Raw genomic sequence first — 15986 nt, forward strand, 5'->3', positions numbered from 1 at the left:
AGTTGATGCACTCTGCTGCAATGGCCAAGATGACCAGAAGAATCAGAAATCAGGAAGACAACATATTTAATGAGGAAAGACCATTGTAAAGAGTTTAAATCATTAGCAGGACTGGAATATCACTTGTAGTTTAAGGGCAAATTTTGGACACAACGGAGAAGTAAAAGGTTTGGATCATCAAAAAAGATGGAGGAAATGATTAAATTAGGACCCACAAAGGGAAGGGTGGAAGTCAAGGAGATTCCTTGGGATCTTGTTTGTATGATTTATGTTTGATACATATACCTGTAAAATTTTAATTTGAAATAACAAATAAATTTACAGATAGTCAAAATAAAAAAAAAAAGCTTTCAGATGCCCCACAACATGATCTAATTAAGCATGTTTACTTGCTTAATTGTATTTGGCAAAAAAGCCAAAAAACACTAAAACTGCAGGATCAGGCCCACAGCCCATCTAGTCCAGGATTTTACCCTCACAGTGGCACCAGGCACTTGTGGGGAACCAGCAAGCAGGATCAGGGCACAAGAGCCCTCTTCTTCAGGATTCAGGAACATGGCAGAGCTAGGGGCCACGAGAAGCCCTCTCCTCCTCCAGGAATTTGTCCAATCCTCTTTGAAAGCTTGTGGCAGTGAGTTCCATAGTTGACTCTGTCCTGCCTTAAGGATGACTTTCTTTGATCTGCCCTGAAGCTCCCAGTGATGCTCCTGTTTTGCTACATCATGGCGGCTGCCCCTTAGCCCCACCTGCTGTGGGCCAGCCATTTCTCCCGGTCCTGAGGGAGGGCAGACCAGAGCAGACCAGCTGTGCAACCCCCCTGCCTGCCCTCGGCCTCGGGGAGGTTGGAGCTGGCTCCCTGACCCACAGGCCGCTGCCTGGGCTTCCGGCCAAAGGGCCTCCCCATTGCTGTCCACCCTGAGAGCTCCCATCCCTGGGACCACGAAGGCTGCTTGCTCAGCCCCCCCCCAACCCACAGGTGGAGGCTGCTATCAGCCCCACACAGCTGGCAAGGTGGGGCTGGAGAGGCAAGCCGGAGGGGGCTGGACGGCGGCTGCCAAGCCCCAGTTAAGGAGGGCCGGGCTGCCGATAATGCTTGCCACCCTGGTCCGCAAAGCGTGACTCAGCTTTCAGAGCTCTTGCTGAGTCACAGAGCTGCTCCTCCGCTGATTACCAGGCCGGGGCCTCTGCCTGCCCCACCCGCCCGCCCCACCCAAAGCCCAGGCAGGCCCTTGGGGGGGGGGGTGGCAGAAGCAAGGAAGGCTCCAAAGCCTTTCCTGGGGTGGCCTCCCCCCCCCCCCCAATCAGGCTCCCCCAAGCAGCCTGGAGACCCTCGACGGCACACATCCCTGCAGAAGAGCCAAGGGGCCTGCTGCACCCCCCAAGCCAGCCCCACATTCTCACTGGACTTTGCAGCACATGTGGGGTGACCCCCAGGCCTGGGCTCTGACTCCCGGGAAACGGCAGGTGCCCCCTGGCCTGGCTGCTCAGGAGGGAGGGAGGTGCTTACCCTCAAGGCGAAGACGACATTGAAGAGGATCATGGTGGGCATCTCCCGCTTTGGGGAGGGGTCTGTCTGGGAGATCTGCAAAGCAAGCCGGACTTTTAAGGGGCAGCCAAGAGAGGGGAGCAGGGGGGGGCAGCCTCCGGCAAGGAGGGTCTTGGGAGGGCTGGGGGGGGGGTGGGGCCGTAGGACCACCTCACCCTCACGGGGCTTGGGCTGCCATACACTAGGCAATCAGGCGGCTGGTCCAGGTGGCAGGGCTTCAGGTAGGCTCTCCCTCCCACCAGCCCCTACTTCTCAGCCCCCCCCTGCCCCACAGGGTCGTTGTGGGGATTAAATGAGCAGGTGGGGAGAGAACCACACAGGCCCCCTCCCTGGAGGAAAAGGCGAGGCAGAAATGGAGTCAATCCATCATTCAGATAAAGCCACAAAGCTTGCTAGCCTGGTCTTCCTTCCCACTGGCTGTGGCCCCCTCCCTGGGCTTGTGTGGAGGAGGCAGCCTGGAGGCAAGGAAGAAACCAAAGAAAAGGAACAGGGGTTGCCAGGGAGAGGGGAGACCCCCCCCCTCCCATCTCCACCCCCATCGCTCCGCCCGGACACTGAGGTCCAGCTCCAAGGGCCTTCTGGCGGTTCCCTCACTGCGAGAAGCCAAGTTACAGGGAACCAGGCAGAGGGCCTTCTCGGTAGTGGCACCCACCCAGAGTGGGGTATAAATAATAATAATAATAATAATAATAATAATAATAATAATAATTATTATTACTGCTGCTCCCTCCCCTCGCCTGCATGGGGTTTGTGCCCACGAACATCGGCCTACTAGAGGCCTGATCTGATCAGAGGCTTGGCACCTCTTCCCAATGCTTAGGGCCAGGGGCGGGCAAGTGCCTCTGAGCATATGCAGAGCCCTAGCCGCCACCAGCCCTCCCACCTCATTTTGAAGGACTCTCTGGGCTTCACAAACAGAAGGGAGATACGAGAAGCCCAGGACAGTTTGCAGCAGCTGCCACAGGACTTTGCAGGGTCTGCATGTCGCCACAAGGAGGTGCAGAAGACCCTGAAGGCTGAGACCCCCCCCCCCTTTGGCACCCATGTCTCCACCCCAAGGGCGGCTGCAGGACAAGGACCAAGGAGACCCCTGCCCAGGAGGCTCTCCAACTCTGAACTGTGTGTCCCCCCCCCCACTAAGGGCAGAGTTGTTGGGAAATATGGAAACCACCTGGCTAGAGCGCTCCAAGGGTCAGTGGCAGAGCAGCTGCTGGGCATACAGAAGTCCCAGGTTCCACCCCCCCTGGCAGGACCTCCAGGGAGGACTGGGAGAGACTCCTGCCTGAAACCCCGGGGAGCTGCTGCTGCTGTTGCCAGTCAGTGCGGGCATTATAGGGTTAGATGGACCAAGGGTCTGAACAAGGCAGCTTCCTCTGTCCCTGCGCTCTGGCTCAGCTTCCGAGACCCCCAGCAGCCGCATTACAAACGGTGGGGTACCAGTCCGACTCCTCGTGATCGAACTCAGCACCCCTCCAAATTTGGCAGGCCAGTTCAGAAGTCGAGGCAGACACAGGTCCCAGGAAAGCACCCACACGGGTCGGGGTAGTGCAGCGCAAGCGTGGAAACACACCTCCCCCCTGGAAGGAGAGCCGGAAAGGGTTCAGCTCCCCAGAGAGGAGAGGAGGTGATGTCAGGGCCAGGACTGAATGATGTTATGGAGGGAGACAAAATCCAGCAGGCCCAAAAGCAGAGCATGAGAGGGGGCACCTGGGGGGCCCCCCAGGCCTGTTCCAGAGCTGCTCCGAGCCCCCCCTCCCAGCCCACCACTGGCCAGCTGGACCATCAGGAAAGGGGCCGGGGCAGCAGAGGGGCCCAACTGGACAAGACTGTGCCCAGGCTGCCCTGGCGCCTACGGGGCCTACCTGCCCAAAGGCATGCTGCACCAGGGTGGGGTGTCCCACGAAACGGACGTTGTCGATCTTCAGCTCAAACTTCTTGCCGCACATGTCTGATTTGGTAGCCAGGATCGTGGCCAGGATGACGTCCGAGAACCTTCGGGAGCAGAAACGGGCATCAGAAACGCACTTGCGCAGGCCCCACACCCTCCCGGAGGCGGGATGAATTGGTTTGCATTGTGCCACCATTAAGTCTACAAACACACACACACAGACACCCACGAGACATTGGGGCACCTTGGAGTCCACCAGGTGGGGGAAATTAAGATGCCGCAAAGATCACCGTCTTTCAAATCATCAGAATTATATCGAGAGGGAAAGCGTCAGAGGCTCATGCAACTTTCGTTAATGACAAGCTCTCAGGAGGAAAGATTAGGCAGAGTTTGCAGGCGCCGGACAGGTGAGGTTCCCCTAAGCAGCAAGGTGTGGCGGGCAGGTCGCTTGAGGACAGGCAGCGCGATGGGGCTTTGCTCCAGAGCAGGGGACCAGGAGGCAGCTGTGCGCCTTCCAATGGTCAGGGGTGCCAGCACCGCCTGGGGGGCCACCCACTGCCCATCCCTGCGAAAAAGGGCTCCCTGGGCCAAAGGGGCAGGTGTGTGCCCAGCTCTGCTTCCTGCCTCAGGCGTGTCTGCGGGGGGAGCAGCTGAGCCCCAGGGCCCCCTCCCAGAGACGCCAGAGCCTTAGGTCTTGGGGTGGCCAGAAGGGCCCGTCTGCAGCTGGGAGCCGCAGGCCAGGGCCAAACTCGGAAGCCCTTCCTGTCTCTCCTCCCACTGCCGCTGTCCCATATTTCCTTCTGTGGAGGAAAAGGTGCATTTATGGATGGGCAAAGTTCATCAGGAAAGGGGGGGGGGGGGAATGTGTGGCCTGCAAAGTCCTGAAGTTCCCCAGAAGGAAGGATCCTCTCTGAAGAAGGGCAGGTTTTTTGGAGGGGGGGCGGGGGAATACTTCCTTTTGTCTGTCCCAGATGGCCATCTGTCAGGGATGCTTTAGTCCGGCATTGCAGGGGGGTGGACTAGATGACCGCTGGGGGCGTGGGGTCCCTTCCCACTCTATGAACCTTCCAACATCTCTCCACCAAAGGGGATATTCTGCAAAGCTGCTGCTTGCTCAGCTTTGGGGAAAAGGCATGAAACTGTAAAGGTGGCAGTCAGCAGCTGCCTGCATGTCTCAAAAAGAAACTAGCTTTGCCGGCAGAAGCAGCAAACCTGCCTGGTCAATGGGGGTCTTGCCTGCTGCTTTCCCATCTCACAGCTGCCAGGAGGCCAACCTCCGGGCGCCAGGGAGACAATGAGGCCCGGAACAAGCTGTGCCCCACGGCCCTCTTTGCCCTTCAGCTTCACCCAGAAAGATTGCCCTGCCCTGGGTGCAGGCAGCAGCTGCAGGGGCCGTGGCCGGGAGAGATTGCCAGCTTATCGGTCCCGGCAGAAGAGATCAAGGAGGCTGCACAACGCAGCCAAGGGAGGCCATGCACAAAACCAGAGGCATCAGAGAAGACAGCAGGCCTGCTGTGGGGGGGACAAGACTGCATGGAAATATGACCCGGGAGCGAGTGGAGAAGTGTCTACAGTAAGAAGCTCAACCAAGTCTTGTTACATCTGGAAAACGGGCAAATTCTGCTTTGGCCTCCGTTTCCAAACACTTGCCGGCCTCCATCTGTCTCAAGGGACAATGGAGTGTGCCTCTGGGGGTGAAAAGTCAAACTGCTGGAGAACCACAGTGCCTTTCCTATGCTACCACCCAGAAAGGACTCCCTGCCCTTTTGCTGCAACCGTAATATCAACGGCTGCTGCAACCCCTCTGGAAATTGAGAAAATTGTTTCTTGAAGCCAAACTTGAAATCTGGGGCGCACAGATCACTTCCACTCCTCTGTTCTGGCAACTGGAAGCCCAAAAACTTTGTAAATGAGTTAGAGCGGCTTTTCAGAGGAGTAGCAATTGTGCGTTGGGGGCGCCTACCCCCAACCTTTCTCTGAAAGCAGAGAACCAAAGTGACTCTGCTTATTCAGAGCTGGAGACTTTGTTTTAATCCACTTGACGGCCTCTTTGAGCAGCTACAGAAAGGCAAACCTGCTTTAAAGGCACACAAAGTATTTTATTTTAAACAAGCATCTTCAGGGCAGGCAGTGCTCTGAGACAGCAGCCATCAAGCCGTCAGCTTCTTGAGAAGCTGTTCACAACAGGGCAAGGGAGCAAAACCTCCTGGACTGCTCCAGCCCCACAGCCCTGAAGGATGCCCCATTGCTCCGAGCGCTGAGAGGCAGCCTGCCCCAGAGGCAGAGGGAATGCAGACGGGGCCGGGGGCAGCCTCTGGGGGCCCAGGTCAAAAGCCGCGTGGCACACGCAGGAGCGCCGCTCAGTCAACTCCCAGCCTCCCTACCCTGACGGAGGTCCACACCGCAACCCTCACTGAGTCTCTGAAACGGGAGGCTGGGCCAAACCTGCAGTGTGTCCCTCTGAGCTTCCCCCTCGATAGGGGCTTCTCTCACAGGGGCTGGGGGCCTGTGCAGGCCTCCTAAGCAAGTCTGCTGGAACTGAGGACCCCCGGGGGGGGGGAGCCAGGACCATTTGTCACTAAGAGGCAAAAGGAGGGCGACAGGAGCCTCACACTGTCTGCATTGCAGGCTGGTCAGCTTGCATCCTGCATACTGGAGCAGAGCAGCCAGCCTTCAGACAAGCGCGTCCCCCAAACGCCTTCAGAGGGAAAACATGACCTTTTTGTCTCCATGGAGAAATCAGTAGCTGTTTCTTCCAGCTATGGGGCAGAAAGGCCTTCAGAAACGCAGGCCTTCTCCTGGGTCAGACTGAAGGGCTGTGTAGCCCAGGGGTGCCTGCACTGACTGGGGTGTCAGGCACAGGGGGTCTGCCCTTGGGGTCTGGGACCTTTTGCTCTGCCCCTGAGCAGCAATTTCCTTCCTGGCTGACCTGCCTGTTTCTCAGGCCCTTTGCCGGCCTCCCTGCGCACCAGCGTGTGGTTCCGTGACATCTGCAGCTTGGTGGGAAAGAGAAGTGAGCAACAAAGTGCGAGGAGAAGGAGAAGATGGTGGAGACAGGGAAGCCATTCGAGAGAGAGAGAGAGAGGCGCTGCTGGCGGAGAAGGTTTGGTCTTACCCCGACACCACCTGCTCATCAGTGAGCGGACAGGGCTCTCTGAAAACAGGAACAGGGGCTATGAGCACCACGCGGAAACAGAACACAAGAATCAACCAGGCAAAGTCACGCAAGGCACAAAAACGTCAACGCTGCAAAACCCGGCAGCTGGAGGTTAGGGGACTGTCTACATATTGAAATAAATAAAGGCTCCTTGGAGAACGAGCCCTTGCCTAGCGCCTCAAGGGAGAAACACACCCTGAATGCCTGGCTGGGGTTGGAATGGGGACTGGGAGCGGCTGCTGAGACCACAACACCCGTCCTGAAAGACTTGCATTGGCTCCCAGGACGTTTCCGGGCACAATTCAAAGTGCTGCTGCTGACCTTTAAAGCCCTTTAAAGCCGTGAGGTCCAGCTCCTAGGGCCTTCTGGGGATTCCCTGCCTGTGAGAAGTGAGGTTACAGGGAATCAGGCAGAGGGCCTCCTCGGTGGTGGCGCCCGCCCTGTGGAATGCCCTCCCATCAGATGTCAAGGAAATAAACAACTATCTGACATTTAGAAGACATCTGAAAGCAACCCTATTTAGGGAAGCTTTTAATGTTTGTTGAATCATTGTATTTTAATATTCTGCTGGAAGGCGCCCAGAGTGGCTGGGGAATAAATAATAAATTATTATTATTATTATTATTAGGCACACCTTACCCTCGGGCCACAGGAGGCAACCCCGCCCATGCCATGGGTGGGCATCACTGCCCAGCAGATGAAGGCCCCCAAGGGGCACTGTCTCCCTATACTGTCAGGCTGTGCTAGCCCAGAACAGTGGCAGCAACCTTCATGCCTATCTTTCCGCAGGACCTGCAAGACGGAGCTGTTCCGCCTGGCCTTTGGTTTGGACTCAGTCTGACCCTTAGCTTTCCCTCCCCTTATGGTTTTGGTTTTGATTTATGGGCTACTCTTAAAATGAGGCTGCATTTTAACCTGTATCTTAAATTGGTTCTAAATTGGTTTTTGCTTACTAGCAGGAAGGTAAACGGCGTTTCCGTGTGCGGCCCTGGCTCGCCAGAGCAGCTTCGTCACGCTGGCCACGTGACCCGGAAGTGTCTGCGGACAGCGCTGGCCCCCAGCCTCTAGAGTGAGATGAGCGCACAACCCTAGAGTCTGGCAAGACTGGCCCATACGGGCAGGGGTACCTTTACCTTTATTATGTTTTTACTGTAATTTTATTGGTGTTAGCTGCCCTGAGCCCGGCTCTGGCCGGGGAGGGTATAAATAAAAATTATTATTATTATTATTATTATTATTATTATTATTATTATTATTATTATTATTATTATGTCCTACGCAAGAGGCAGGCTCTGCAGCAGGATTCAGCAACCCCCACAAGCCTATCCCTATCCCCCAGCAGTGGGGCCAGGGGAGCTGCTGCATTCGGGGCCCCAGGAGCCCCCCAACCCCGTCCTGCCCCTTTCCTGCCACCAATGCTCCTCTTCTCCCCAAGATGCCCCGTTCAGATATGCCCCCCGCCCCATGCTGAGGGTGAGCACAGCCCCGGCAGGACTGGGGAACTGCGATGACAAAGGTGACCAAGCACAAGCCCCAGAGGCCTGATTCAGGCCAGGCGGAGACGAGAGGCTCAACCTGCTGCTCACCTGGAAACTCCCTGGCTGCCAATTCAAGGGAAAGTGAGAGAGGAAGACCCTTATTGCCTTTTCATGTTATCTTATCTGGAAGCACCAGGGTTCAGGGGAACATTTCTGACCTGTCCACTGCAATGACTTTCTGGTTTTCTGGAAAGAGGAAACTCAGCTCTCCTTTGGACCAAACAACCAACACATCTTTAAGTAAGTGCTGGGCAAAAACATTCTTCTTTTCCCAGGGCCAACTAAACAATCTATGGCCTTTGAAAGCTGAGAGAGGGGGTAATTGTTTTTGTTGGTTACTGTGCTCTGCATTTCTGTGTTTTTTAATGCAAACCACTCTGTGATCCTCGGATGAAGGGCGGTATACAAATGGATAAATGAATAATAATATAGCAAGGCTTGTGCCGGAACTTCCCATGCAAGAGTCTTATGCTGGGGTTGCTAGAGACCTCTTTTTTAAGTCAAGATGGACACCCCAGCATTAAAAGCCACGCCTCCCTGCCACCCCTGCGGAGCCACAGGTGACCCCCCACCCCAGCCGCAATGGTCAGGGTCCGCTTTGATCAGGATCCAAGCAGCCCCAAGCCAGCCAGCCAACGCCCCTTTTGCCCCACATGCCAGAGCTCTGGGACTCCAGCACATCCCACCTGGTGAGGATCCAGGTGCAAAGGTGTCTTTTACGCTCTCTACACAAACCCAGGACAACCAGCATCCTCCGCAGGAGGGCTGGTGCTCAAGGGAACAGGAGCCCTACGTACCTGGAGTCCCCATCTGGGTCTTCGACGCCGTCGCCCAGACTGTTCACGGCATACCTGCTTCTCGGTTTCCCTAGGAAAGGAAAAAGGGGGGAAGGCCAGAAGGCCAGAGAGGTTAGAGCAGAAACCTCTTCCACCTGATTCTTAGCAAATAATAATAATCATAATGAGAACAATAATAATAAATTTTGTTTATACCCTGCCCTCCCGAGCCAAGACCGGGCTCAGGCGGCTAACACCAGGTATAAAAATAATTGATTAAAATACAGCTTAAAAACAAGATTAAAATACAACATTAAAATGCAGCCTCGTTTCAGTAGAAACACAAATCAAAAACTTTTTGGGGATAAAAATGTCAAATCTTCACCAAGGCCAACTATCCAGACTGAGCTATATATGAAATGGGAGCCCGTGGCACAATTCAAGGTGCCGCTTTTGAGCTCATGGCTTGAGCCCAACGTATTAGGAGGGCGGCCATCTCTCCAAGGCTTTATGGTTGATCTCCAGAATCGACGGAGATGCCTATCAGCGCTCAGCTGGAAGGGAACGGGCATGTCAGGAGGCATGTGAGGGCCAAAGGGGACATCTGGTTGGCTGCGGGGAGGATTCCAGGCTCTGAGGGGCCCCTTTGGGCCTGATCCAGCAACCCAGTCACTGGGTGCTCCTCAGTTGGGGAACTGCCTTCCCAAAATCCTTTTCCCAAAGGGGAAAAGAAGAGAGAATAATGGCCAACTGGCCAGCTGCGAGGACACGGAGCAGCCATGCAGTGGCGTAGCGTGGGTTGTCAGCACCCGGAGAAGGCAAGTAATTTGCACCCCCTAACCCCCAGATGTTGCGCCTGGTGTGGCCGGCCCCCCCTGCACCACCCATGCTACGCCACTGCAGCCATGTGTGTATTGCTGGGGGGCAGATGCCTCAAGGCGGAGCCCCCAGGTCAGGACTTGGACCCCAGAGCCCTCTCCCTTCCTGCGTCTTCCAGCGAGCAGCCGGATTGGGAAGGAGGCTGCCTCAGGCAGCGGGGGCAGGACCAGGGGCGGCTGGTGCCCTTTGGGGGCACAGCCAGCTCCTTCTCAGTTTGCCCCTCTGCCCTGCAGAGTTCAAGGGCAGAGCTGCTGGAGCTGAGAAGGGTGTTGGCAGCCAGGGGGGAGGGAGGCAGATGGGGCAGAAAGCAGCAGCTACCTGTGGCAGACCTGGGCGCTCTGGCATTTCAGCCGTGCCCCATTCAAAGCCCCCACCTCTCGCGCCCCATTCTGAATCACACTGGTGGCCGTGGCCGCTCCTTGTGGGAGCAGTGACCATTCTGCCCTGGATGGGAAGGTCCCTCCTTTCCACCGAATCACAGAACTATAGAGTCGGAGGCGACCCTGGGGTCATCTAGTCTGACCCCGGCTAAATCCTCCCTGGCAGATGCTGTGCGCCCCCATGACCTCTTCTCAGGGAGGAGGCTCCCCTCCCGCCTCGCCCCCAGCCCCCCCCCCGTGTTCCCACTCGCGTGTCAGGGTGTCGCGTGTGCTTGTGGTGCACGTGTGAACGCGGGCGCGCGAGGGTCCCGGGCGGGGGCGGCGGCTCCTCCTCACCGGCGTGGGCGGCGGGGCTGCCGGGCCCCCTCTGGAAGGGGAAGCGGAAGAGCAGCTTGTTCCCGCGGCTCCCGGAGCTGACCAGGATGACGCTGATGGGGCTCGAGCTCTCGCCCATCCTCGCCGCCGAGCCGAAGGGTCACGTGGCTCGCCGGAGGAGGAGGAGGAAGAGAAGGAGGAGGAGAGCATGCGCGGGCCCCGGCAAGGCACGCCGGGAGTGGTAGTCCGGAGACTGTAGAGGGCGCTCTGCCCGCGGGGAAGCTGATTTCCCAATAACTCCCCATGGTTATTCAATAATAATAACAATAATCATTTATGATTTCTACCCCGCCCATCTGGCTGGGTTGCCCCAGCCACTCTGGGCAGCTGCCAACACAAATTATTATTATTATTATTATTATTATTATTATTATTATTATTATTATTATTATTTTCTACCCTGCCCATGTAGCTGGGTTTCCCCAGCCACTCTGGGCGGCTTCCAACAAAAGATTAAAAATACATTAAAACATCAGCCATTAAAAACTTCCCTAAACAGGGCTGCCTTCAGATGTCTTCTAAATAATAATAATAATATTTTAGATGCAGCCCTTCAGGCGAGGATCGCAGGTTGGTATGCAGTATGGAAACACAAAATGCAAAGCACCATCAGGCAAAGCAAGAACGCACAAGACCAGCCCCTCCCTAGACACACACAGTTTAAAAGGCCAAAGGCCCGGGAGAAGAGTTTTTGCCTGGCGCCTGAAGGCAGGTAAAGAAATGACAGGTTAGTTGATTGCATTTTAAATGACATTTATTGGATGTGAAAAAGCAACAAATTATATCTTCTTTTAAAAAAAGAAAAAAGCATCCCAAAGCTAGGGACATCATCACCCAGAGCTGCTCTTTGGCATTTTGTGGCCCCCATGGCAGAGGACGCTTTGCACCCACATTTATTTATTTCTTTATTTATACATACATACATACATACATACCCTGCCCATCTGGCTGGGTTGGGCAGCTTCCAACACTAATAATAATAACAAACATTAATAGTAACAATCGGATCCTATATTAAAAGTCACAATAACTTTAAAATAAACAACTTATACCAAATAAAGCAGTATGCAATAATGCATTAGAATCCAATAGTAAACACTAAAATTAAACGTCCACAAGTAATAAATAGTTTACACTTATCAATTACAATAAAGAATTATTCATCTATAATCGATAAAAATAGGAGCAAATCACAATGCAGTACATAAAATGCCACAGATCATACAAAACAATGTAAAATGATTAAATTCCCTGCCAGCTGGAAATGCACCTGCTGCTTCCGGGGAAGTCCACGAATGGTTCTATCACATTAAATCTGTGGGAACCTGAGGTGCCACAAGGCTTGGGTGCTTCCTCGGCAGCAGACAAGCACGCCCCCCCCCCCCTTCTCTCGACCTTCTTGCCGCCTGCTGCATTTGCCCCCACCCCCTAACAGAGGAAGGGGACCCAACTCATCCTCCTGTGCCCACCCTGCCTGGCCCTGGCAGGAGACTTGCCTGACCCGCTGGGCTCCACCTGTTTCCCACAAACCCCAAATGTGATCTTCTGGCTGATGCCATGAACTGGTTGGATGCAGAGGAAGGATGGGAGGAACCAGCTGGGGAACCATCAAGGGAAGAAGGCTTGGCAGGGGGTTGGACTCGATGGCCCTTGTGGTCTCTTCCAACTCTATGATTCTATGATTCTATGATTCTAAGGCTCAGAGCCCAGGGACTGGCGGTGGCCAACATGGCTGGTAAGAGGGAGGAGACTTGGAAGAGGAGGTGTCGGAAGCGGAAGAGGTAACAGGGTTTAGCAAGCGGAATCAGAAGTCCAGAAGTCCAGAATCAGAGGCAGAAGCTGAGGAGAATCAGAGGCAGAAGGAGAATCAGAGGCAGAAGGAGAGGAGGGAGGCCAAGAGGCAGAGATGAGTCCACCTGGTGAAGAGGCACAGGGGTCTCCCCCTCCTGCTGCAACAATCTCTCCTCCCTTCTGGTCTCCCAGAACCAGGAGAGGCATGAAGAGGGCGGAGAAGTTAGCTTCACATAGGCATAGTCTCAGATTGCTTGGGGAAAACCCTGGAGAGGAGGAGACATAGTCAGATGTGGGGAGGTGGGGGCCTTTAGTATCAGCAAGTGATCCATGAGGGGCCAGACCTATTGGAGATGAGTCACTGCGGTCATTGGGCTTGACACTCCTAAGCAGATCCTGTTTTTGATCGGTGTGATGCTCCTGTCAAATGAGGACCAGGTCTGGTCTGGGAAGTTCTCATTAAGAGTAGCAGCTCAAGAGGGCCCCAGGGAGGGTGTGGGGAGGCTCACCAGCCCCACCCTTTATCCCTCAATTGCCAGGCTAAAGAAACTAGAATAATTACAGGAGATGGTATGGGGAGGGGGAATCCCAACTGCAGAGTCCCCAGAAGAGAAGTTCCCACCTGAGATCCTCAGGGAAGTCTGGGAGGACAATGCCTGTGTGGTCAGAAAAACAAGGAACTGCAATGCAGTCATCAAAAATGGACTCGGGTGGATTTTTAATTAATTCATTCACTGCGATGTATTCTCCTGTCTGCTTAAGAGGCAGTCAGAGCAGCACTGGACAGATTGAGGAACGGATCCTGCCCTCCTGGGTTCTGCCCTGAAGCAGAGCTCCGCTGCCTCCACGAAAGGACATCTCTCTGCACCCGAGGCAGCAGGGAGCGCAGAGTCCGTGCCTGCCAGTTGGGTGAGAAGGCAGGAGCATCCCTCAGGATGAGGCCAGGGTGGCTTTTTGCGCAGAGATGGGGGTGAGCCGAGAGCCCAGGCTCCTTCTCCTCCTATCAGCCTGGCCACCCCCTGCAAGCTGGAGGATAAGGCAGGCTGTGTCTGGGAGGAGATAGCTGAGGGGAGGGGACTTTGGGGGCCTCCAGCGACTCTGGCTCTTTCTGCCGGCAAAGCGTCCAATTCTTCACTGGGAAGGAAATCAGCAGCAGAAGGGATGGAAGGGGATGAGGACTCCTAAAGGGGCTGCCCTAGAGGGGGAAAGGGAAGGGCCCTGCCTTGCCCCCAGGCCTGCTGCCTAAAGGGGTCGTGCAGAGGAGGATCAGGGGGCTTGGAGGACAGGAAACACCCAGGCATTTCTGTGCTCTTTGGGGGGACTTTCCAACCTACCCTTCAAGCTCAGGCGTGTGAGATTTTCTCTCGGCCGCTCAAAAATAAACAAGGAGCTCTTGCAGCACCCGTCCCTAGGTGTGCTTCGCGACCAGCAAACCAAGGGGAGTTGTGGTGGTTGTTTGTGATTTAGGACTCTGAATGAATAAATAAATACACATATCTTTTAAAAAAATATTTATATTTGATTTTTAAAAATATATAAACACACAACAAACATCAATTCAACACCCAAATATTGAGATTACTCTGAATTTCTTGACTTCCCTCCATCCCTTCCATGGGTCCTAGTAAAAATAAATACATCCGTATATCAATATTTATCCAAATATTTTCCTTCTGAATTATCCACAGTTTGTGTTACTTTACAAGTGTAATTAAAATCCTTCCAGTGTTTTAACCTGCTTGCAGTGGTCTCGTATATAAATTATAAACTTTTCCCATTTTTTTCTAAAGTTATTGTATTCTTGATTTCTGAGCTTTCCATTTAATTTTGCCATTTTGGCATGGAGAGTTCTGAGGATGCACCCAAAGGCGATCACTCACAGGCCTCTTTGGCAATTGGCAGCAGGGAAGCAGGCCCCCGCCAGGCGCCCTTAATGAGCCCAGTTGTTTGAGAGTGGGCACAGACACGTGGATCCTCGCAGCTGGAAAGGCAGCTTTGGAGAGGGCCTTTCTGGAGCAGAACATGGTGGAGAAAGGGTTAAGCACCCCCCTCCTGCTTCTCTGCTCAGAATTGCAGCTCCCCCTTCCCCATGAAATATGAAGTTCCCTCCCGGCATTGGCCAGCCCAGGAGGAGCCGCACAGGACCTCCGACACAGCGACTCATGAGGACTCTCCCGGAAGAGGATGCCAGGGGAAATGGCATGGAGGGCTGTGGAGAGGCGTCAAAGGGAGATCGCCCTCACCCTGCCCTTCTCTCAGCAAAGACCGGAGGCAGCAAGACAGTCAGGCAGTGACCAGGGCTGGGCCGCCTAGGAGGCAAAGTGAAGAAGCAGCCTGCCTCAGGCGGAAGAATCCCACGGGGCCTGCTGCCACACTGCCAGGGTCCTGCGGCTGTGGCGGCTGCTCCCAGGGAGATCTCGCCAAGAGTCACTGCACAACCAAGCCTGCAACACCTTCCCCTTTTTGCCTCAGGTGGCGAAATGGGGTGGGCTGTCCCTGACGGTGACGGTTCCAGAATCAGACCTGAACCCAGACTTGAATGGATGGAGAAAAGAAGTTTCAGCCAAGAGTGTCTGGAGCTGGCCAGTGCCCCCTGAGATTCAGGTCAGGACAGAGAAACTCTTCTCCCACAGTGCATGGGCACCAACTCCTAGGGTTTGAGGGCTCTTGGACCCCCTAAAAAATATTTTGAGGAGCCACCCACCCCCAGTTGATGAGTATTGCCATTGGCCTTGCCCCTGTGTGAAAGAACCCAGAACACTGCTGCTGCCTGGCCCTCCCTCCCACTCTTCCTCCCCCTAAGGCAGAGAGAGAAAGGGAATGTGCTTGTGTAAACATGCTCACCTGGTCCCCAGCAGCTCCCTCCACTCTTGCTGCCCCCACTGCAGCTCTGTTGCCAGGCCTGGCATGTGTCCATGGTATGTGTGTGCCACTTCTGGTGACTGGGAGCGGCCACTGAGACCATATACATTGGTCCTGAAAGACCTGCATTGGCTCCCAGGACGTTTCCGAGCACAATTCAAAGTGTGGGTGCTGACCTTGAAAGCCCTAAATGGCCTCGGCCCAGTAGACCTGAAGGAGCGTCTCCACCCCCATCGTCCAGCCCAGACCCTGAGGTCCAGTGCCGAGGGCTTCTGGTGGTTCCCTCACTCCTCGGTAGTGGCGCCCGCCCTGTGGAACGCCCTCCCACCAGATGTCAAGGAAATAAACAACTATCTGACTTTTAGAAGACATCTGAAGGCAGCCCTGTTTAAGGAAGTTTTTAATGTTTGATGTTTTATTGTGTTTTAAATATTCTGTTGGGAGCCGCCCAGTGGCTGGGGAAACCCAGTCAGATGGGTGGGGTATAAATTATTATTATTATTATTATTATTACTACTACTACTACTACTACTACTACTACTAGAGAGCCCACATCATGATGATGATGATGATGATGATGATGATGATGATGATGATAATTTATTTATACCCCTCCCATCTGGCTGGGCTTCTCCAGCCACTCTGGGTGGCTTCCAACAAAATATTAAAATACCGTAATACATCAAACATTAAAAGCTTCAGGGCTGCCTTCAGGTGTCTTCTAAAAGTCTGGTAGTTGTTGTTCTCTTTAGCATCTGGTGGGAGGGCGTTCCACAGGGCGGGCGCCACCACCG

General features: G+C 54.4%; 1 protein-coding gene across 3 annotated transcripts in view; it reads right to left on the reverse strand.

The window, feature by feature from the left end:
• The window catches only part of NPRL3 (NPR3 like, GATOR1 complex subunit), a 30224-nt gene that overhangs the window by 6802 nt on the left and 7436 nt on the right, over window positions 1–15986 (reverse strand). Inside the window, exons 1-5 of one of the 3 annotated variants that reach the window (XM_083413913.1) lie at window positions 10501–10627; window positions 8927–8996; window positions 6550–6588; window positions 3409–3538; window positions 1508–1582 (exon numbers count right to left, since the gene is read on the reverse strand). In XM_083413913.1, coding sequence (XP_083270039.1) covers window positions 1508–1582; window positions 3409–3538; window positions 6550–6588; window positions 8927–8996; window positions 10501–10618 — 432 coding nt within the window. In that variant the 5' untranslated portion in view covers window positions 10619–10627. Of the gene's footprint in view, window positions 1–1507; window positions 1583–3408; window positions 3539–6549; window positions 6589–8926; window positions 8997–10500; window positions 10654–15986 lie in introns of those variants that run through there. The other 2 variants (XM_083413914.1, XM_083413915.1) reach the window with 2 other exon arrangements.

This window comes from Podarcis tiliguerta, assembly GCF_965153285.1.
Source record: "Podarcis tiliguerta genome assembly, chromosome: 14".
Lineage (NCBI taxonomy): Eukaryota > Metazoa > Chordata > Lepidosauria > Squamata > Lacertidae > Podarcis > Podarcis tiliguerta.